Source organism: Temnothorax longispinosus, chromosome 12, assembly GCF_030848805.1.
Source record: "Temnothorax longispinosus isolate EJ_2023e chromosome 12, Tlon_JGU_v1, whole genome shotgun sequence".
Taxonomy (NCBI): domain Eukaryota; kingdom Metazoa; phylum Arthropoda; class Insecta; order Hymenoptera; family Formicidae; genus Temnothorax; species Temnothorax longispinosus.
Window position 1 is genome coordinate 12,322,808 of NC_092369.1, and position 21,618 is coordinate 12,344,425.

The following is a 21,618-nucleotide window of genomic DNA, read 5'->3' on the forward strand; positions in this document are numbered from 1 at the left end:
TATAAAGCTTGGCAGTTTCGACTTTGTATTTAAATATAATTTACTTTAAATGTGAATCAATCTGTATTTAAATAAAATTAGAGAACTGCGAAATTATACTGGTGTGTAAATCTGAGTAGAGAAGATTTTCGAGGCTAAAATGGATTATTGAACCGCGCAGAGTGGTCGACTCGTAGTCAGCAGATCTCTGATTTAGTGATTTAATTCTGATTCTCATCCTGCATACGCCCCGATTTTAGAGGCTGATTGGAGAGTTTGAAGGTTTGCGGATAAAAGGAAATATGAGAGGTGAATTGTAATCCATTTCAGGAACAATAAACTGTTTCAATACAACACAATATGTGAAAATAAAACGCAATGACGTATATTGATTATAAATGTTCGTGATACAGATACATGATATCGGTAAGAACCCCTTAAAATATCATATCCATGTAATATGACATTACATTTTGCAAAATCGTATGCGGGGATGGAGTATAGAAAAAATACTTTTCTCGATCGTAATATGTACATATTACAGTGATGTGGAGTTTCACGCGTCCGAGAGATAATAACACGCACGACGTTTCCAGTTCTTCCCGCATTTATGTTTTTTTCTTTTTTATAAAACACAGTCGCAAGTACAAAATCATGTACAAATCGGAGATCTCAATTTCCCAGTATCAACAATTTCATTAGACGCGCAATTATTAGCCGCGCAAGCGATGATTGGAGTTAATATGTACAATAAAACTACAATGTCCTCTCATCGATGAATTACACGATATAATATCGATCACATTTAGCATTCAAGATCGTCAGTATGTGTATACCGTCGCTTAAAAAGGATCACGCTTACAATCTATTAAATGCAAAAATTGTGGGGAGACATTTTTAAGTACAAAAATAATGAGACAATTGCCGCGCTGAATATTCTCCTTAACATCTTGATCGATTACATTACACGTATGATGCTTATATTTTCTTGAGAATTATGCCGTTTGAGGATTCATCATTTCACTTTCAATAAAGTTAAAATTACATAAAAATCGCAACTTCTTGGAAAATCATGTATTTCAATAATTTTCCATGATTTTCAAGAAAATGTGGTCACCAATACCATAATTTTCAAGAAACTACAATCATGATTTATATAGATCTGCCGTAACGATCAGAAATGTTAACGGAGAGCATAAAAAGCATGTAAAACATTTAAAAATAAAATGCTCCGACGTATCCCGATTCAATTCCTCGATCGACCGTTACATATCTTACATTTACAAACTCTACTTTCTGATTCGACATACAATTACAGTCAGGCAGTTTAGGCTTTACTACAAATCTTTAAGAAAATAGCTAGATACTCGTTTCTCTTCCTCGTCGCGCTGCCCTGTTGCACAGAGTCCTCGAGAGGGGTTAAATTCGGTTCCCTTCGATATATTTACAACATTGGGACATTGATAATTACATTCATACTTTCGGCATTTTTCCTTTACAAGTCATAATCCTACACTTTCTTGTGTGGCAAACCAAGTCGCAAAATCACTGCGAACGCGCGAATTTTAATACCCGAGCAACTGATGAAAGCGTGAGGAAAAAATATATAAAATCCGTGTAAACATAGATAAAATATGATTGGCGTTAGCGCAGAGATCGTCCGTCGAAATTTTCAACTGAGACTGCCGCTAAGAATGGAAGACGTCCGGCTAACTAATGAGAAATGATCTAGTTTATTAAATGCAATCAATTGAGCATTGTCTACAAATTTCCGTGTCGATATATATATCGATTTAGATATCAATGCAAATATATATATATATATATATATATATATATATTTGCATTGATATCTAAATTCCTACCATAAGAACGAATTGTGCCTTTCTTTATTATTACATCTACTCGACTACAAAACTGATGATACGCCGCTGTTTTACTGTTAAATCCATCATGGTTAGAGATTTACAATTGCATTCAAGACTTATTTAACGCAACTATTATTACTTCGTTATTATTATTATTATTATTATTATTATTATTCTCTGTGGTCCATATTCAAGACTCGCGTTAATCGATCGTGAGAGAATTATACGCGTTATATTAACCGACGTGGTTGATTTAGAAAATTATACAGGCAAACATATCGCTCGAAATGTAGGAGGTATATATGTGCGTTAATTATCATATTTAGAAGTTTTAGGCTATGAGAGATGTGGAAACTGCACAAATGTGTGCGGAAAAACTATGTTTCGTTCTCAGCTATGTTTTAGAGATATATATCTATATATAAGATATTTAAGAGAAGAGAAAAATATAGACGCGTGTAATCGACACTTTGCTAGAATTAACAATAAATTAATTTGAATACGTAAATAATGTTCAAGAGGAATATCCCATACAGCACAAAAAGTTGAAACAACGTTGCTGAGACATTGCAAGGTTGAATGTTGAAGTATAAATATCTTTCTAACTTGAATCTATGTTGATTCTTCTACAGTGATTCTTTATGTTGCTACAACATTCAACAAATTATTTATCTTTTGAAATAAAGACACGTTCTGCTAAGCGCGGCAATGTTAACCACTACTTAACAATGTTTTCTAAATGTTGAATTACGTCTACACGACATTGCAATTCAGCGGATATTACACGTTTCCGCAATGTCTTTTCAGCATTAAATCTATAAAAAAACGTTGCAATGCAATGTTTTTGAGATGTTGATTCAACGGTTGTGTGCTGCATGGGAGTTCAGCGCTAATGGCGAAATTTTGTACTCGTCCTAATGAATAAAAACGTGTATTTCGATAGTATTTGACCGAACTGTCGTCTCAAAACACGCCATTACAACATAAATGGTAGAGGGAAAACAATTGACATTAACGCATTAATCGTCAATCATACACGGATATTCCGTAACACGATTGATACCGAATAGTATATGCACCTGAACATCCTTGAAACGTTATGTACATTCGTTCTAATTGACAAATTTTAAAACAAAATTACAACACTTGATTTTTATGAATGTCGTGTCTCGAGATGTAAGACAATGTTGCACCTCGCGCATGTATAATTACATGAACAGAAAGCTGAATGACTTTGAATACTGTACAGCTTGATCCTAAGTATACCTAAGTCTATCGGCTATTATTAAGTAACTCTGGTTAACATACGTACGTACATCCGTATCCCTCTTGGCAGTCGGTTAGTTGCTCTATCGAGTTTTCGATAGCCAGACATCGGTATTGTCACGATTGCTACTTATGAGGCTAGTCACCACGGGAGATCCACCTATTCCGGCAATCTCGCCCGGCTCGTCGGAATTAGAAGCTAATTACGCTAGAATGGAAAAGAGCCAGCCGCTCGTCCAGATCAGTCTAGCAGCATTGATGTTGCCGCGTCTCGAGCCAACGTTCATTCTCGCTCGGAACATCTGACGATCCGAGCGTGCCAACGCTCGCTGTCAGTAAAACTCCGAGTCGGAGCTGTGCTGCGAGTCCACACCGTTCAGATATACTTCCAACGTGTGCTGAATAGCCGGCGAGTATTGTGCGGTTTCTCCATTTTGACCTGACGGTTTGAACATCGCGGTTTTACATTGTGCATAAGCATATAGTTTTTAAAACATGGATAATGGGTAATGGATAAAAAGAAATATTACCTTGTGCGGCAAGAATAGTAGCTAAACACTTGGCCACCGCCGGATTTGGGGCACACGCTAATGCGGGCGTGAGTCCTTCGGCGTCAACAGCTATGACACTCGCGCCCAATTGCAATAGTCGTCGCGTGATCTAGGCAAAATAGCATTTTTCATTTCTCATCTCAGAAAATGTCATCTGTCATACTTGTATCGTTAAACATAATCTCAACTTACTGTCACGAGACCGTTTCTCGCCGCCAGATGCAGCGGCGTTCTCTGTTGCTTGTTAATCATGTTAATGACGGAAACGCGTTGCGATTGCGATGTGTTCTTGTCGCCGGTATCGGAGTTGCCGAGCGACTCGATCCAATTCAAGAGCAATGACGCCGCGGCGGAATGACGTCTTTGACACGCTAGATGCAGCGCCGTATTCTTATTGGAGTCAACAGCGCGCACGTCGGCTTTCCATTCGAGCAGTAATTCTGTTGACCGAATGCATCTCATTAATACGAGAATATCACGTAAGTGTGTAACTTCATTACAGGGCGATCAAGTTACCAATAGCGTTGCATTGTCCGTTGACGGCCGCGCAAAGAAGCGGTGTCCGTCCGAAATAGTCGGTTGTCTCGAGACCGGCTAGTTCCGGTCCGACGGAGTTTAGAATTAATCGCGCGCACTCGACGGATCCCGCACTCGCCGCGACATGCAGTGGCAATAAACCACACGACGAATCCCTCGGAGCAGCAACCGCCTGTCCGCCGAACTTGTTGATCAGTAACTCTAGGCAGTGCGCGGATCCCTGATATACGGCGCAATGTACGGCAGAAAAAGGATTACCTGGAAATAATTTAAAAAAAAATCAGCTTGACACATGTAACGCATTGTTAGATAATCATCTTTGAAATGTAAGAAACTACATGCCTTCCAAAGAATCGAACACGTCATGATTCAAAAGATACTCCACGCAATTCGAGTTGCCGTTGTAACAAGCCCAATGGAGCACCGTGCAGCCTTGATCGTCCTTCAAAGTCGCCGCGGTCGGATCGGCTTTAACGAGAGCGGCTAAAGCATATAATCTACAAACAGACTCGCGATGTAGAACAGCTCTATACTACGGCAAAAAATTCTGTACGAATGTAACTTCTTACCTGCCACAAGCAGCTGCTAAATGTAACGGCGTTTTACCGTTTACATCTTGCACTGCCACTTGGGCACCATGCTTTAACAACAGTTTCACCAACTGATTATCACACTCGTTGATCACCGCGCGAAACAGCGGCGTGTGCTTATTGACGTCCGGCAAATTGCAGTCGGCTTTGTACGTCAGCAGCAGCATCGCGCACTCCTGATAGTTGTTCGCCACCGCCAGCGTCAGAGCCGTGCGTTGCTTGGAGTCGTAGCAATTTACCACGTTGGGATCGTCCATGTTCTGCAGAAGAAGAGCCAGGCAATCCGCGTAACCGGTCGCGGCAGCACAGTGCACGGGCGTGCGTTTCGTGACGGAATCCTGGAAACACGGTGACGTTAGTGCTGCGTGTATAAACATACGCTTACCAAGCGGGAAATCCAGATTCTTCTTACCTGCACTGCCACGGAAGCGCCAAATCGCAGCAGAAGCACGATACATTGTTTATGCCCCTTGTAGGCAGCCAGATCTAGCGGCGTCTTCCCGCTGTCTTCCTTGATATTTGTATTGGGGAACAAAGGTAGAAGCAGTTGCAAGATCTCATCGTGACCGTAATATGCCTGAGATAACACGTTTTACGAGTTAGGAATATAGGTATGGCTTTGCATTTCATTGATATCGAATAATTTTAAATTTGCATGTCCATTGTATTTACCGCGAGGTGTATCGGAGTGAGCGCCGGCAGGGGCGGCTCCTGCCCGGTCGAAGAGCTGAGTGAAGCGGCCAGATTCGAAGGTTGCGACGACGCATTCAGAAGCGCTTCCAGTGCCTTTTTATTGCCACCCGCCACCGCGTAGTGGATCGCGGTGAAACCGCGTTTGTCGCGTAAATGTGGGTCTGCCCGGTGCTGCAGCAAGTATTGCACGCACTTGAAAGACCTGCGCAAAATTAAAATAAATTATATAAACAAATAAATGCGAAAAATTGGTCCGCTAAAGGAAGACTGATACTGACTCGGCATTAGAATTCGACGCCGCTGCAGCCAGATGTAACGGTGTTGCACCGTTCACGTCCTGAGCGTTTGAATCGCTACCGAACCCAACCAAAGTGAAGACGCAAGGATAGTGTCCTTGACACGCGGCATGATGAAGAGCCAATCGATTGTCATTGTCAACAAGACGAAAATTGGCACCGCTAGATAACAGCAGATCCAAACAATCTACGGACCCCTATTTAGAATGATCACATTACGATTAATATATTTATATTATTAGATTAAAAAAATATATTAAGAATGCTATATAAGATTAGAGTTAAGCAACACGCTACCTTAAATGCTGCCAAATGTAAGGCTGTTCTGCCACCGATATCTCGCGCGTCAATTCGCCTGCTATCGAGTTGCAATAATTTTCTACAGACCTGTGGATAAAAATAAATCGGACATTAAATCGTCGCAATGTAAACAGTAAACTGAGTATAAATATTGAAAAAATATGTGGCTCACTTCTATGTGTCCCGCTAGACAACTCAGATGCAAAGGTGTACGTTGCTGTGCGTTGCGTGTAGCCGGAGACGCAGCGCTTTCCAATAGAGATGTCGTCAAACATTCGAAGCCAAACCTGTAATTTGAAGTTTATTTTTACCATCTTATTCAACAGGTGATGTTTACAAAGAACAGATTTATAATTCTGTAGATAATTTACCAAGCGGCGATATGTAACGCGGTATTTCCATTTTTGTCTCTCGCATCTGGAAAAGCTCCTGCATCCAGCAACGTTTTTGATCTCGTAAATCTCCCGTGGATCGCAGTCATATGTAACGGTGTACGGCCGTCTTCCGATTGAACGTTGACTTTCAATCCATTGTATATCAACATTTTAAAACAGTGAACACCATGCAGGCTGGCGGCAGCGACGTGCAACGCGGTCTGCCCACGATAATTCACGGCCTCTGTTGTGATCGACAGATATAACGTTTATTCAAATGTCGTGAATTCTAGTACCGAATCCTGATAATAACTCACCTAAATTAACGCGATTGGCTACAAGTTCTTTGATTACGAGGGGACATCCGTTCAAACACGCGATATGCAGCGGTGTATTTCCGTACACGTTCTTGGCCTCGATATCGGCGCCAGCTTCGATTAAAATGTGCACACATTCTACATTACCAGACGCGGCTGCTGCATGCAATGGAGTATATAAATCTCGATCCTTAACACAGAAATACACAAAGTAATTACATATACAGTTCAACTAAGCTACACCTAAAAGCGTTCTACCGAAAGTTTAATAAAAAAATTAGTACCTTAACGTCCACGTCGGCACCTTTGTCTATCAACGCTTTCAGAATCTCATTGTGGCCTTTGTACGCCGCGAAATGCAAAGCCCTTCGGTCTTTCTTGTCGGAGGCGTTTATCACGGAACCAAACATCATAAGGTATTGACACATTTGGACATGCCCGTTATACACCGCATGATGAAGACACGTTTTTCCGCCTCTGTAAAAATTAATAATTTAACAATAATCTATGTATTCAATGTGCGTTTATATTAAGAATTTATAAATCTGTGATTTTTCCCATTGTACAGTCATCGTGAGATTACCAAAATAATGATACAATACAAAAAGTATGTACAAACCTGTCTGTGACATTGATATTTAACACATGTGGTATTAAAAGTTCTACGCATTGCGATGCGTTATTTGCTGCTGCTACGTGAAGAGGTGTCTGCCAACTGCGATCTCGGGCGTTCACGTCCGCCTTGTATTTCAACAAAATGTCCACTACGTTGTGATTGCCCGAGCAGCAGGCTCGGTGCAAGGGAGTCAACCATTTCTTATCTTTGCTATTCGGTGCCGCACCGTTTAACAAGAGAAGTTCTACAATAACTGTGTCCCCCCTGAAACGTGAATACCAGAAATATTTTAACTGAGTAATCGAAGCGACTTTCATTAAGTTTCCAGCATTTTATTAACTCAGATATTGACCTATATGCCGCAGCATGTAAGAGGGAACGCTGCTCCTTGTCTTGCCAGTTAACATCTTCCTTTTGTGATAGCAACGTACGAACTGCCTCCACATTTCCGTGAAATATGGCTTGTAACAGAGGAGGCTGTGAAAATAAAACAGTTACAAGGTTATTTCCCTTTCTCTTGACTAAATTTATACAATATACATTAAAGACACTTGTCAATTGCACAAAAAAAAATAAATAGCACAATATATCGTCATACAGGTCGTACACACGGTAGTGGTCTTACCGTGGTCATACATAATCAAAATACAAGCAAGACTCACTAAGAACCTTCATGCATTCTTCAAAACAAAGAAACTTGATTTTAAAAAATTCCCAAGACAGAATGTACAATGACAATCTGCATTTAGGCTTGACAGGAGAAAGGGGGAAGCTGCAGAGACGTACGGAGAACATCCACGCCAGATGAAAACACAAATTTGACACGAACGAGGCGAACGAGCTAACCTGCGCCTCGTAAATAGACGCGATAGCTCGAAGGAGCAGAGGACGCGACGTACCTCTTCGTGAAGATCCTTGAAGACGTTCATGTTGGCGAGCGCGGCGCGAGGAATCTCCGCGTTCCGGGCGGTCGTTCCTCCTCACGGGAGCATTGTCACCCGATCACGAACGGGTGAGTCATCGGGCACAAGACCCGTCCTCTCGAACACCGCCGTCGCCGCCGCTGCGGTCGCCGACTGGGTGAGCGCGATCCGGTCGGGCCCGGGCGCGCGTGTCACGCGTCCAGTTCGCGTCTCGCTTCGCGGCCGGGTCGTCTGAACGGCGAGCGACGCACCGTCGGGCTCGTCGCAGCTCGCTGCTCGCCACGTCCCACCGTCGCGGTCGTGGGTATTCACGCGCACGTGGCCGCTCCGTCCGACGCGCTCCTCGTTTCCGTCGCCATCTTCGACGTCGTCGTGCGCGAGCTTGTAAACAACGGACGCGCCGCCTCGAAGATCGCGCCAGATCGCGCGGCTTCGGGAGGAGAGAAGGGAGATTTTTCTCGAGGAGCGGATATGGTTATAGGGAAACCGGAATACAAAGGAATTGTATGAGAGAATAGACGAGAAATATGTGAGAAAAGTGGAGATAAGGAAAGTAGTTGCGGCACTTTAATTGTGTTTACCTGAAACCGCAATTGACTGATTAGCATTTTTTAAAAATTGTTTTTTTTTTTCGTTTTTTCTCACAGTAGTTTTAAGGAAAGGTTAAACAACAAAAAGTTAATAATTTTATCCACAAAATTAACAAAATACTGCAAGTATTATAATTTGACAAATTAAACGGAGATAAGATATTATTAGATAAAAACTAAATAATTTGTTAACGTGGTAAATTTATAGGTCTTTTGTTGTTTAATAGAAGATAAAGAATTAAATTAAGGATAACAAAAGTATATAAAAATTCTACTTTAGGCAATTCTGCCGGCCGAGTTTATAATCGCCGATTAAGTTGATCCAAGTTTAGTCGAAGTCGTCTTGTAATAAATTTAAAGTTCAGTTTGATAAAAGATAATTACGATATTTCGATATCATAAACACGATAATTCTCGAAGAAGATAATTAAGATAGATAATTACATTTCGGTAATGTTCTATCGTACATTCCCGTCAGTTGAATTCAATCGCGTTTTGTCCCATCTCGCGCACGTGACCACTGACCAGCGCCACTGGAGATAATTGGAGAATGGACTATGGAGATGCCGCCAAAACGCACGAAAGTCGTCTGCTAGCCAAGGCATGGGCACGTTCTTCAGTGTTTCAGGATAATCGGGATCCTTGAGATCGTTTAAATGCAATTTATATGTCAGCGACGCGATTAAAACGCGAATTTTGCAGCTATTATCGCAAGTATGAGCACGAGAAGTTTATTACTTATCACAATGTATTGTTGTAATGCCACTGCAATACAATGCGTGTACATACAATGTGTTGCTGTAGTGCCATTTGACTGCAATCTTCTGATGTATGTACTGACGAGTGGTTTTTTTGCAGCAGAAACTTTACAGATGGATCTCGATGCTACCTTCGACTGCAACGGTAAGGTGAACGTCAACGACTGGCAGCTGAGCAGAGGTGGGTTGTTTTATCGCAGAGAGGTGGACAATGCGGTTTTTCCACAAACCGACTGTCCCTTTTCTCATGTGGAAGTCAAGCTTTTCGACTGCGTCATGCCCGGAGCGGTCGCCGTGATGAATCTTAAACATCTTATTAATTGCATGGAGTAAGAATGTTTCTCGAGAAAAAATTTCTTCTTCATTGTTACCTTCACTGGCTCTACTTAGGTGAACTATAATACATCAATCATACTTGTCTCTTTGGTAGGATGCAGCTGAAAATATTAAACAGGCAGGAGAGACCAGTCATATCTGGATTATCCAATAACGATAATGTCAATTACTTTTCTCTAAGGAGGATGATTTGCGAATTTATTGTATATTTCCGTGCGTACATGAACAGGTAAGTGGAATGTCTATATCTCTACGATGTTTTGATTTTGCGATAAACGACTCATCTTACGTTTCGATATTGCAGTATAAAGTGGGATCTTGGTGCGTTAGAAGCAGTAATGCCTGAAATCAGCAAAGATGTAGATACTCTGTTTGATTGCGTTAAACACTTTCTCAGTATGCTACACACCATCCCAGATTCGACTCTGCATTATGCTGCTTCTAATACAGGCAACAAGGTGATTAAAGAAATTTATTGCCTTTGGCTGAGCGATACAACGTAATACAGTTATTTCTGTTTCAGTGTAATCAGCCAGAGTTTCATTTGTACCACATGCATTTAGAATTAAGGTGGTTCTTCGCCACGTTAATACATTCGAGAACTATATGGTACCAATATCACATACAGTTGGAGGAGTTTGAAAACACCGCTGAAATTGCCATCAATGATCTCCTATATTCTGCCTTGAAAATATTTGAGAGGGTAATAAAAACGGTTGAAGCATTTAACTCGTTTCCTGTAATAAACGCGTTATTTTATATCTCTCTTTACTTTTTTATTCAGTTAGCTTTAAGCTGGACTGTGGATCTCACGCAGAAAACGCCATATTGCTGCACATGCACGCGAGAATTGTGGCTCATGTTTCAAATATTTGCCGACAGTTTAGGAGAAAGGCAGAAAACTAAGGTAAACTACTACTAATAATTTCGCAGATGTATATTCTTATTGTAATAAAAATTTTTTAGATGTTTTGGGACCTTGTAAATAGTTGTGCCGATCGAGTACTGAGTAGGAATCAATCTCAAGCAATATTCTGGCACAAAAGCGTGGATTCCTCTCTGCCAGATTGTAAAAATCCCGAATTGTTTTGCATCTGGATAATATATCATCTGTCTCTGTTGTACGGATACAGTAACGATGGCGTATACCTGCAGTCTAATTCTCCGAGGGTAATATATAACAAATTAGATTGAAGTTCACAGATCATGTAACAGATATGTATGTCCATTTACAGATTAGATCAAATTGCGAACAAGTTGAAAAGGTTCTGAAAGCTTACGTGTGTAAAGGTGGAAAAGACGGTGAAAGAGATGAGCTTGATGTAGAGCTCAAGATCATAATACCACTATTACACGATCTTATTATTAATTGGTGGCAACCGCGAGTGCCAATTATATCGTTTCTTTGGGACTGTTTCCACAAAAGATTAGATCAACCATTCTTATTACAGACTTCTGGACCTTGGGCCCTGTCCCTTGAAAAGTATGTTTAAATGATTTACACGTAAATTTAATTGTAGTTACACATCCGAATAAATAAATAAAGTCCGAATATTTTTTTGTAGGAAGACACCTATGGATATTCTGAAGCAAATTAATAACAGAATTTACGGCAAGTTTGAACATTCCAAGGAGTCCAGCTATGGCATGTTCTTGCACCTGATAGGTGAGTTTGTCAAAATTTTTTGAGTAGAGATTGTGTTATAAAGATCAATTTTTTTAGGTATGTTTTTAAAAAAATATGGCACGTCAGATCTTAAATATTGGAATCAAATTAAGGGGCGTGTATATACGAAATTTTCAAAGAACAAAGTAGCAGAGTTCTCCGAGAGTGGCCTCTACAACTTCATATCTTTATTTATCACTTTAGCTATTACCGCAGATATTACGAATGTAGTAAGTTAAAGTATACGATTGTACTACTACAGTTTCATTATAATATATTATCGATATAAATTAATACACGTTTTTGCAGTGTACAACAATGTTAGATCTCTTACCATCTACGCATGAATTGAATAACGAATATAATAAAAAATGCAATCTAATCTGGAAAGGAAAACTAGCATGTCTCCTGTTGTTCAATGAAAGAAGATTATCTCTTGGTTCCATAGCTGGACATTTTACAGAAACGGTATGATCCATTTCTTATGTAAATTACGCAAATGTAAATCATATAAATTTTTTGTATATTCTGATTTTTTGTCTTATAGATCAACTTGATAAGTTGTCGTAAAGATGAAACATCTCGTTCCATGATGACCAATTTCGTTGATGTATTGAACACGATTTTATCTGGCAACGAGAAAATGGATCTAGAAGAGTTTAATTTCATCGGTGGTTGGATCGATCGTTATCTTTTGGAATGCCCAAAGAACAGAATTGCATTTTTATTAGAGATGCTGGCAAATGTCTTCGAAAAATGTATTGTCCTGCAAGTTTCTTGTAACAATTCTGGTTGGTATGTTTTTGTCTTTACCTGGAATATGCTAATTCCAGATGATATATTTTCAAGTTTGTGTAACGAACGTACAAACATTTTTGCTAAAATTTGCTTTCAGACGGTGCCAGGAAGATGTTAGACGCGCTGTGGTGTTTTGTCGCATCCAGAGTTCGCCAACTCGTCTTCGATCCCGTACTCACTGGCAATAATTATAAGATTATTTCCAAATTAGCCGTCATATTTACTTTAGAAGCAGTCAGAGAACCAGCTACCGCTAAGAAGTATAAACACTCGGCTATATCTTTATTTCAGCACTTTGCAGCATCAATACTTGTGAAAGATATAAGGTAAAAATATTTCATCTGAAAATCAGTATCTATTAAAAATAAAATATAATAATAAACTATCTCATCTTCAGAATTACCCAATATTATTTAACATCGATTCTTGAGAATGAGCAAGCTGTGCAAAACTTGAAAAAGGAAATTACAAATTTCGATACTATTCTCATCCAAGTTCGTACATACATTTGCTATATTATTACACGTTACGAAACGATCAGAAGAATTCATAAAATACATGTTCTAGGCTTGGATAAAATGTTCTATTATTGGTTGCGAAAACAAGGAAAGTATAAGTATTCTGCAAAATTATATTATCAATCTCAGTGAAATCAAAGAGATATTCGTGTCGGATTATGATATATACGAATTTAAGAACAGTGTCGAACCTATTTTGATATTCATAATATCATTAATGAAGAAGCAGAATATTTTAAAGGTATTAATTTTACGAATCCAGCTCGTATTTTACTCGTACTTTGATCTATGAACAAATTAATACAACTGACAAAATTTCATAGTCTGAGCAAGAAAAGCTTCAATACAATGCAAAATGTAAGATGTATTTCAAAAATTTAGAGAAGTGGGCCATGTTACCTATAACGGAGGAAACAAAAGATTCGGAGATCGCATTCTGGATCTATAGATGTCTCGGTACATTGATTCTCTGCATTTCTCCGACGCTATACATTAAAGTACGTATAACTTGATGATTGCTGCTGAAATACTTACATTCTAAAAAAAAATCTTACCTTTACAGAATCAACCAAATGACATGTTAAGAACGCTCATCAACAAAATTATGTTGGTACCCGAGAACTCTGCACAGTCATATATAAAATGTTTAGGAAAGAGGATATTCTCAATGATAATACTCGGTCTGGAAAAATTGAATGTCAAAAGCGACATATTATTACAAGCGATGATCAGAGATATCTTCGATCAATACCTGCCGATTTTGATAATTGAAGTAAACGGCGGTTGCAGTTTTAAAGTTTCCGATACGTTGCTAAAATGTTTCAAGGAAGCAAAGAGTGATTTTCTGCGTTCGATTTTCGAAACGTTAATGTCAAACTTTTATAATATATCATCCGACAATGTCATGCACAAACACTCCAACTTGGTACGCAGCCGTAATTATTCATTCAATGTCACAGTGTGGTTGCAAATATATTTATTATACATTCACACAGATAACTTGGCTTATAAAAACATTGCTTAAAGAAGGAAGAAAATATTCCAAATATATTACAGAACACATTATTCAAATTTGTTCTCCGAACATCTTTGGATGCTACATGAAGGTTCATGATCACCATCCACATAAGTTGCACACAATTGACTTTATCAATGACGTAATTAAAAGTCCTTATTATGAAGAAGATAAATTCATCAGGTAAACAAATATCGAGATATATTATATCTAAAGTTTAAATTATATATATAAATAATTTATAATCAATTTTCGAATCTTCAGGGAAAAATTCCAAGCCGCTATTTCTGCTGCAGTGAAAAAATATTTGATGATAAATACGCAATTTACATTTGAGTTCATACGATCTGTCTTGTCGATAAAGAAAAGTATTATAATCAGTTTATTTCCGCAAATTGAAACCATCATACTTTATGCCGAACAATATCACCGACCCAATGCGGCATCCTTGAGGTAAGAACAATCACAAATCTCTAAATTAGAAATAATAATTCTTGTGCCTTCGTAGCATGATGTAGATTAAAAATTATTATAATTTCAGGTTCCTGTCGAATCAATTGAAAAAACATATGCTGAGTGTGGACAATAATTCATGACAGGATCGCAAGAATTTATTAATAATAATTTAATAAACGTTAAATATTCTAAATAATGACAAATTTAAATTTTCTCGATTTTCGAATTAATCATCAAGTATTAATCAACAAGAACTTGATTTCAATGTACAGAAATGCGTAAGTTGGCCCAAGTTTATATCAAGATACATAACAGAAATAGAAATTATCGCTATATTATATTCAAAATAAAATTTCGATCAAAATAAGTAGAAAATAAGATATAAATTAATTATTGTCACGTATACTATGAAAATGCCACAAATCATTAGCTGCGATACACACGTAAATTTACTTAAATAACTGGCAATCATCGGTCCTATCGTGAGGTATAAGATGAAATTTACAAAACCACTTAAAACAACACACCTAAATTTGCCCCGCTACTTTCGATGTGAATGCCTCGAACGATGGTGTTTCAACGACGCACTGGTTGTATTGCCCGGAGGCGATCGTCATCCAATTAACTCGAGACGGGACACGGCACTACGTACGGCGTTACGTAGACTTTGCTCGGCATTGCCGTTCAACAGAGACTCCAACCGTTCGAAATAATTGTCCATATTTTGTAATGTAGCACCGTCGTACGTGCCTGCAAAAATTTAAGTAATTGTACAAATGAAGCCTCGAACTGACATGGAATCGGCGAGAGAATTTTCTGCGGAAACTCACCTGGAAGCGATATGGTGGCGAAGCAGCCTGCCAGTTGAGAACGAAGAGAATCCAAGTGACGCTGCAGAGCTTGATTGGTCGTTCGTTGTTGATTAGTTTCGGACTCCAAGCGATTCACGGCTGCGTGCAGACTGTCCACGTGTCGCTGGAGAACTGCGTTCTGAGCTTCATAATCGGACGTGGCTTTCCGCAATTGTCTTAATTCAGCCTCACAGGCTGCACAGATATTTTCATTATTTTTAAAATTTGTCTACACTACTATATCTAATATATTTTACCGACTATTCGCAGTTACTGTAACTTCTTTACCTTTGTTATGATCAAGGAATTCTTCTGTGAAAATAGGGATATCGAAGCCTGTAAAATCATTGTCCTTTTCCTGCTCAACATCCTAAATAAAGAGTTTGCATTAACGTTACGATAGATTAGCCGCAATCTTATAGTATAGTAATATATCATCGTACATTCTGTTCAGCATTTACGTCCGTGCCGTTTCTCTCCTTCTTACTTTCATTTTGTCTCTCCGACTGTTTTTCGTTAAACAGCCGATATGCTTCTGTTTGCTTGTAATTGCTAAACTCGCGATTGTAGCGCTCTTTGTCTCGCTCGGCTGCATCCAAATAACGCTGCAAGTATTTATCACTCCATGTTAGTGTTACAGAGAAACGACAAGAGATATTGTAAAAGCGCAACGAACCTGCTTCTGATCGATTTGCAATTTACTCCATTCCGCGGCTAGAAGTTTCGTAATCTCTGTGAACGTCAAGCTTGGATTCTGGTTTCGGACTGTCTCTCTTCGGTCATTTAAGAACCTACATGCACGTTAATATTTCGTTATAGACACAATATTCTAGCGTATATTAAGATACTTGTACATTCAATCATTACAGAAAGTAACCACTCAGCGGCTGTCTCGGTGCAGTGGCGTCTCTCGGAGCCTTCTTACGTTTCTTCGTTCTATTCGGCGCATTGCCAGTGGCGGTGGCACTCCTCTTTACACCATTGTCACATACGGAATCTGGTGCCTTCTCCTCTATACTCACTGGAGACTTGACTAATGAAACAGAAAGGGCTACACAATCAGCATTTAATTTATCAAGTAATATCAAGTAAATACTCTTTTGTTAGTATATGGATAGAGTTATTAATTTTTTGTAAATTATATGGAAATTTTGCTGTAGACCATTCTGCTGGTTGAATCAATCACTGATTAAATTAACCAAAGTTTACTCTTAAGTTAGTCAAAGTCACCTTCAATTCAATAACTCAATTTACCAGCGTGTTCCTCTGCTTCCCCGTTGTACGCAGGCTGCTCCATCGCACCGTTGCTCTCAGGTACATCATTCGTTGGAGTCTCGCTCATTTTCCGTGATACGTTGTCCCTCCGATGCTGGTCTCGCAACATAAAATCACCCTGTCGATCTCAGGCTATACATCCATCATATGTCTACAGCGCGAATCAAAGCTTTATGCTCTCTGTAACACCATATAATTTATTTAATTTATTTAAATCTGTGTGAAATAAATATTATCATCCACGATACGTACCATAAGAACTGAAGAGCAACGCGTCAAGCAAAATGTACATTTATGTCCAATGTTGCATGACAATGTCCATTACACAACCACGGTACAAATGCAAAATCTTTACACGTCCTGCAACAGTGCGTAATTATTCGCGCTTGTAAAATAAATATTGTTATCTATTGGAGTACAAAACGTACCATAAGAACTGAAAATCGAGCTCCTATATACTAAATCGCATCAAGAAAAATTTGCTTGTCACTGCTTGTCACTCAGCTGCGAGGTTAAACCGCTAGGGAGCTAATTGCCCGAATTGCCGTCTCATTAACAGTATGTTGTACAACAATCGCCGCAACGAGAACGAGACTTTACATGGCGCGCGGCGCGCTATCGCGCTTGTTTGCGCACTCCGGCAGTCGGCACTCGATTGACTCGATCTCTTTTTCCTCCCTTTCGGATATCGTCAGATATCGTCCTCGACACGATCGGCAACGAGGACTCTCGAAAGCTAATCACTCGGCGTCGAAAGGCGTCCGGCGATAACCGTTTCCGGATCACTTTCGGATGGAACGCCACGCGTCTAGATATTCGTGTCTCGTTCGTGCCCCTGTTGAAATTGCGGCGCAGAGGGTGGAGGGACGAGAGGGGGACCGGTAAACGTAAACGTTGCCGGGTTGTCACGTTGTCAGGAGTGTCAGGTGGATGTTTTTGGACGAGATCCTTTATTTTTCCATCGCGTAGCTTAGATTCGACGGGATGGAGTGCATTTACCGGTTACCGTTCTTAATCCTGGAAGTGCCTAACTTAAAGCTAAAGAGACCGTCCTGGTTCGTGAAGCCTAGCGCTATGATAGTCTTCTCCTTCATCCTGCTGTCGTACTTCTTGGTGACAGGAGGTTAGTCCTGTTAAAAATTATCTCGACTTGTTTATTCATTATCGCGTTATAAACTTATATAATTTACAGTGCAGTGATATAATGTTATTTTATACAATTTATAATTTCTCTAATACTAGGTTTGTTTTATCGATTGTTCAGTTTTACATAAACACATGTTTTACACTTTACAGGAATCATATACGACGTAATTGTTGAGCCACCTAGTGTAGGATCTACAACGGACGAACACGGTCACACGAGACCCGTAAGTCCATATTGTCGAAAATACCTTCATCCTCAGCGATTCGTTTCTTTAATTTAACCCAGGATGATCCTTGCAGGTAGCGTTTATGCCTTATCGCGTGAACGGGCAGTACATCATGGAAGGTTTGGCCTCCAGTTTCTTGTTTACGATGGGAGGCTTGGGCTTCATCATCCTGGATCAAACGCATGGCCCGTCGACGCCAAAGCTTAATAGAGTTCTTCTGATATGCGTGGGATTCCTCAGCATACTCGTGTCATTTACTGCTTGCTGGATATTCATGAAGATGAAACTTCCGTAAGGTTTATTTGTGACATGAGACAATTCTGTATGCTGTTATCAGATAAATAATTATTTTTATTTTTCAGCGGGTATCTGCAGTCCTAAGTTAACATGCGACTGAATTCCATGAATATTGTGGTGAATTATCGTTTTTATATAATATCGAATGGGATATCGTTACAATACACAGGATGTTGTAACAGTGGATTGGTGATTTTTGTAATAAAGTATAATAAGCAAAAAACTAGATAGCTTTAGCATCATTATTATTTATAAGACAAGAGATGTTATATAATTTTTTATTATATTATATAGACAAGATCATAAATATATACTGTCAAAACTAAGTTTTTAAATAATATATTTCAATATGGGTATATATTTTTTAAATGCGCTTATTAAATATACCTGTGGAAGTTTCTACTGAAAATGAATTTTCTTCCAACTGGAGCAAGTTGACATGATGACTTTACTACGTCAAACTTGGGCATTCATTCAACTTCATTACATAAGGTATATCTTTTAAAAATGCTTGTATACTGGTCGAGAAGAGATGTGATTTCTCTTCGTTAAATTGGAGCATCATATATGTTTTAATAATATCACTGTGTTTGGCAGTTTAGTTATAGCATTATATGATATTTTTGAACTAAGAGATCTATATTCGTGGTTACGTGGTCCTTCTACTATAATCTTACAAATAAATAAGCTCGATAAAAAATTAAAAAAAGATCAAGATCTGACTTAGGCCAAATTATAGAGCCCTGGCACATTCAGCAAACGTTGATCATGATTTTTCCTTTTTTCAAAGTAGGCGTTAGGCCCATGTCTGCTATTATAATTAAATGTCGATTAATGTTCAGTCTTTCATTGGCGAGTTTGTCATTAACGACAGTCACTTTTATAAACGAATTCGAAAACTCCTGCAAAAAAGATTTTGACGTTACTGGCGAATGCGAGTAAAATTATTACTTTATAATTGTGATCTGGCGAAGCGTCTTACTTAGAAAAGTCGCTGCTCTTCTCTATAATATGCTCAAACTCGGCGAAGCTGAGTGCTCCGTCGTCATCCAGATCAGCTTCGTCAAGGATATACTGAAGAAGCTGCTGCATGTCGCTATCGTTCAATCTCTGGGGCGCGGTTAATCTGTCGACCACTTGTCGTAAGTCTCCCACACCGAGCATATCGTCACCGTCGAAATCTTCGTAAATAAGATTTGGTCACCAAAAAGAGGATTTCAGAACATCGTGAATAATAAACTGGTGGCTTACCGAATATTCTAAATGCGTGCTCAGCCTTCACAGCCTTTGGAGCAGCATCGCTGAATACAGACATCATGTCCAGAAAATCTTCGAAGGTACAGTCGCCATCCTGACTAGAGCTGAAGACCTTACAGATCCTGTCGCCAAAAGGATTCACTCTCAATTCGGGATATTGCAAGATCTTGGACATTGGCAGCTTAGCATTCTTGTTGTGTCCAACTTTCTCTGGAGCAAGCGCCTTGAATTTTTGATGTGCACTACTCAAGAAAGAGTAAATACAATTTTGCCAATATGATAATTAACAGTCTAGTCGAATGAGATAAATTATATTAAGAAATTTATGCTCAATAGACAAAAATATCAATCTTGTTGATAGTACTCACTGTAAGACTTCCTTTTTAGTGAAATACGTCAAATCCTATCAACAAAAGAAGAACACAGTTTGATTAAAAAGTCCTTAAGGGATAAATAAATGTCAGAAATGAAGATAAGCGAAGGATAATAGCTACCAGGAAGAAGACAAGTCTTACTTGATAGTCCTGCAACTCTTCCTCCGTAAATTGACTCTTTCCTGCACCCATCCTCGCGGAATAACTATACAACGTGTCAACGAACGCTTCAATTATTTTTATGAAGAAACTCGGTCATCGTTAATCAACATTGAACACTAATGATGACTAATTTGTAAGATATATCCGACCTGTTACAGTCGTTTTGAAGCTGTAAACGTAGCTTTGTCAGGGCCAGTTAAAAAATTTTATTCTCCGAAACTGACTTGTCGATTAATTATTTCGTAATCATTGGATCGTCACGGTTGTCTTGCAAATGTAATTGTGCTTTTAAAGGGCGCTGCTTATTGATCAGCGTGGAGCGTGTCGGTGCACGTCCGTCGAACTTCGGCTCCATTTATCTGCACCTAAAACGGGACACAGCACAGATATACACATTCGGCCTTCGATGGAAGAGAGAGAGAGAGAGAGAGAGAGAGAGAGAGAGAGAGAGAGAGAGAGAGACAAGAGGGAGGGTGCAGAAGATACGAAGAGACACATCGGCAAAGTGTGGCACAAAGTGGTAAAGGCGGAAACAGGCGTAACTTCTGAACGAGAGAACTCTCGAGCGGCCCGGAGCTACTCAAGTTCTTGTGACAAAAGACGAACGATGGCGACGGAAAAAGTCGGAAAGATCCTTAAAGACATCTACTATGATCAGTTCAAGTGGTGAGTTTACGAAGAGCCGCGTCGTTCGTCGCGGAGATCGCGGGGTGAACTTCGACGGCGCCTGGCGAACATAACCTCGTACTGCCGGATTCACTTCGCTTCAGCATTAATTTTCGAACGAAAGTTTTATTGTTAACGTTTCAACAATTAAACCGCTATTGTTATCATGAATTACTTTCATCTAAAATTCATGCATGTAACATGGATTCGTGTTGCGACTGTTCCAAGTCACAATTGTTTCATTAATTACTCCTTAAAATATATAAATAATTTACGTTCCAAATTCGGATAGTCAAATCTGTCTAGAATAAATTTTGAAAATGTCTGCAAATTTTGTCGATAGAATGCCACCAGAAATTATAACAGAATATAATGGCAAAGTCATTGTAGAAACTGAGCAAAATCTGCAAAAATTTTAATGATGTATTCCATTTAAATGTTTACGGCAAAACACGAATTTAATACAGACACAGATGATACCGAAATCTGTTGCAATATCGGAGCAAATCTGCTACCAATTTATTGTCATACTGGGACAGATTGCTTACTGGGAATATTCTCAATTATTGTATCTGTAATTTCTACAGCGTACGTAAATATTTCATACTAACAATCGCTTTTTCTTCGCAGGTCAGTGGTGAAGAACATCGCTTTCTTCCTCATCGGTGTCAAGATCGCCGTTGAATGCAATGGGATGACTATCATGCCGCCAGTCTCCGTTTAAGCCTCCCTTCAAGTGACGTGAACCTGCTATAAGATCCAGAGAACTGTCCGAATGCTCCAGCGATTTCTTGCGTCTTGCACACTGCAGTTACAATCGTTACGAGCATATAGTAGATTTCATCTGTACAAAACTATGTATATTTTGTATTTGTGACACACTTGTTAAATAATTATTAATAAACGATGTACAGTA

General features: G+C 39.2%; 5 protein-coding genes and 1 long non-coding RNA gene across 9 annotated transcripts; 3 read left to right on the plus strand and 3 right to left on the minus strand.

The window, feature by feature from the left end:
- Positions 1-338: 338 nt before the first annotated feature.
- On the minus strand, positions 339-8,427 carry LOC139823429 (uncharacterized). Of its 2 annotated transcripts, XR_011734767.1 has the most exons (18): positions 8,287-8,427; positions 7,740-7,864; positions 7,391-7,651; positions 7,056-7,248; positions 6,772-6,961; positions 6,452-6,698; positions 6,253-6,367; positions 6,078-6,167; positions 5,763-5,977; positions 5,464-5,686; positions 5,204-5,368; positions 4,771-5,129; positions 4,544-4,698; positions 4,181-4,459; positions 3,857-4,104; positions 3,644-3,773; positions 3,164-3,552; positions 339-1,692 (listed from the first exon to the last, which is right to left on the minus strand). XR_011734767.1 is itself a non-coding variant. In XM_071795980.1 (17 exons), the coding sequence occupies exons 1-17, from the start codon at positions 8,314-8,316 to the stop codon at positions 3,446-3,448; spliced, it is 3,132 nt and encodes a 1,043-aa protein (XP_071652081.1). In that variant the 5' UTR covers positions 8,317-8,427; the 3' UTR covers positions 339-3,445. The 2 variants fall into 2 exon arrangements, 1 of the variants encoding a protein (XP_071652081.1); XM_071795980.1 differs by having other exon boundaries at positions 339-3,552.
- Positions 8,260-14,673, plus strand: LOC139823428 (protein MMS22-like). Its single transcript, XM_071795979.1, has 20 exons — positions 8,260-8,399; positions 9,759-9,987; positions 10,089-10,223; positions 10,299-10,452; positions 10,518-10,697; positions 10,779-10,901; positions 10,961-11,164; positions 11,230-11,477; positions 11,560-11,660; positions 11,718-11,890; positions 11,970-12,128; positions 12,208-12,451; positions 12,556-12,784; positions 12,856-12,952; positions 13,026-13,217; positions 13,300-13,473; positions 13,539-13,901; positions 13,972-14,174; positions 14,256-14,444; positions 14,533-14,673. The coding sequence occupies exons 1-20, from the start codon at positions 8,315-8,317 to the stop codon at positions 14,585-14,587; spliced, it is 3,537 nt and encodes a 1,178-aa protein (XP_071652080.1). The 5' UTR covers positions 8,260-8,314; the 3' UTR covers positions 14,588-14,673.
- On the minus strand, positions 13,936-17,284 carry Hmg-2 (High mobility group protein 2). Of its 2 annotated transcripts, none has more exons than XM_071795982.1 (9): positions 17,002-17,284; positions 16,826-16,933; positions 16,553-16,753; positions 16,166-16,349; positions 15,975-16,089; positions 15,742-15,903; positions 15,587-15,668; positions 15,278-15,493; positions 13,936-15,197 (listed from the first exon to the last, which is right to left on the minus strand). In XM_071795982.1, the coding sequence occupies exons 3-9, from the start codon at positions 16,680-16,682 to the stop codon at positions 15,061-15,063; spliced, it is 1,026 nt and encodes a 341-aa protein (XP_071652083.1). In that variant the 5' UTR covers positions 16,683-16,753; positions 16,826-16,933; positions 17,002-17,284; the 3' UTR covers positions 13,936-15,060. The 2 variants fall into 2 exon arrangements, with proteins under 2 accessions (XP_071652083.1, XP_071652084.1); XM_071795983.1 differs by having other exon boundaries at positions 16,166-16,331; positions 17,002-17,230.
- Positions 17,285-17,410: 126 nt separating this feature from the next.
- LOC139823433 (oligosaccharyltransferase complex subunit OSTC) lies at positions 17,411-18,569 on the plus strand. The gene is made up of 4 exons (XM_071795987.1): positions 17,411-17,696; positions 17,870-17,943; positions 18,020-18,237; positions 18,309-18,569. The coding sequence occupies exons 1-4, from the start codon at positions 17,558-17,560 to the stop codon at positions 18,325-18,327; spliced, it is 450 nt and encodes a 149-aa protein (XP_071652088.1). The 5' UTR covers positions 17,411-17,557; the 3' UTR covers positions 18,328-18,569.
- LOC139823432 (calcium and integrin-binding protein 1) lies at positions 18,506-20,408 on the minus strand. Of its 2 annotated transcripts, none has more exons than XM_071795985.1 (6): positions 20,186-20,408; positions 20,016-20,079; positions 19,869-19,903; positions 19,495-19,742; positions 19,226-19,424; positions 18,506-19,145 (listed from the first exon to the last, which is right to left on the minus strand). In XM_071795985.1, exons 2-6 carry the CDS (start codon positions 20,064-20,066, stop codon positions 19,124-19,126), a joined length of 555 nt encoding a protein of 184 aa, XP_071652086.1. In that variant the 5' UTR covers positions 20,067-20,079; positions 20,186-20,408; the 3' UTR covers positions 18,506-19,123. The 2 variants fall into 2 exon arrangements, with proteins under 2 accessions (XP_071652086.1, XP_071652085.1); XM_071795984.1 differs by having other exon boundaries at positions 20,016-20,101; positions 20,186-20,406.
- Positions 20,409-20,545: 137 nt separating this feature from the next.
- LOC139823434 (uncharacterized) lies at positions 20,546-21,618 on the plus strand. The gene is made up of 2 exons (XR_011734769.1): positions 20,546-20,702; positions 21,333-21,618. It is a non-coding gene; the product is annotated as an uncharacterized lncRNA (long non-coding RNA).

Coding starts and splice junctions, on each gene's coding strand:
- LOC139823428 (XM_071795979.1), top strand. CDS start 8,315: ATGTTGGCGAGCGCGGCGCGAGGAATCTCCGCGTTCCGGGCGGTCGTT. Junction 11,478..11,559: donor TGGGCCCTGTCCCTTGAAAA/GTATGTTTAAAT, acceptor ATTTTTTTGTAG/GAAGACACCTATGGATATTC. Junction 11,891..11,969: donor CCGCAGATATTACGAATGTA/GTAAGTTAAAGT, acceptor ACGTTTTTGCAG/TGTACAACAATGTTAGATCT.
- LOC139823429 (XM_071795980.1), bottom strand. CDS start 8,316: ATGAACGTCTTCAAGGATCTTCACGAAGAG. Junction 4,105..4,180: donor CGGACAATGCAACGCTATTG/GTAACTTGATCG, acceptor TTCGGTCAACAG/AATTACTGCTCGAATGGAAA. Junction 3,774..3,856: donor CGAGAAACGGTCTCGTGACA/GTAAGTTGAGAT, acceptor TATTTTGCCTAG/ATCACGCGACGACTATTGCA.
- Hmg-2 (XM_071795982.1), bottom strand. CDS start 16,682: ATGTTGCGAGACCAGCATCGGAGGGACAACGTATCACGGAAAATGAGC. Junction 16,350..16,552: donor GGAAGCAGAGGAACACGCTG/GTAAATTGAGTT, acceptor CTGATTGTGTAG/CCCTTTCTGTTTCATTAGTC. Junction 15,904..15,974: donor TGCAAATCGATCAGAAGCAG/GTTCGTTGCGCT, acceptor AAATACTTGCAG/CGTTATTTGGATGCAGCCGA.
- LOC139823433 (XM_071795987.1), top strand. CDS start 17,558: ATGGAGTGCATTTACCGGTTACCGTTCTTAATCCTGGAAGTGCCTAAC. Junction 17,697..17,869: donor GTACTTCTTGGTGACAGGAG/GTTAGTCCTGTT, acceptor TACACTTTACAG/GAATCATATACGACGTAATT. Junction 17,944..18,019: donor AACACGGTCACACGAGACCC/GTAAGTCCATAT, acceptor TGATCCTTGCAG/GTAGCGTTTATGCCTTATCG.
- LOC139823432 (XM_071795985.1), bottom strand. CDS start 20,066: ATGGGTGCAGGAAAGAGTCAATTTACGGAGGAAGAGTTGCAGGACTAT. Junction 19,425..19,494: donor GCACGCATTTAGAATATTCG/GTAAGCCACCAG, acceptor TTATTTACGAAG/ATTTCGACGGTGACGATATG. Junction 19,146..19,225: donor AAGAGCAGCGACTTTTCTAA/GTAAGACGCTTC, acceptor TCTTTTTTGCAG/GAGTTTTCGAATTCGTTTAT.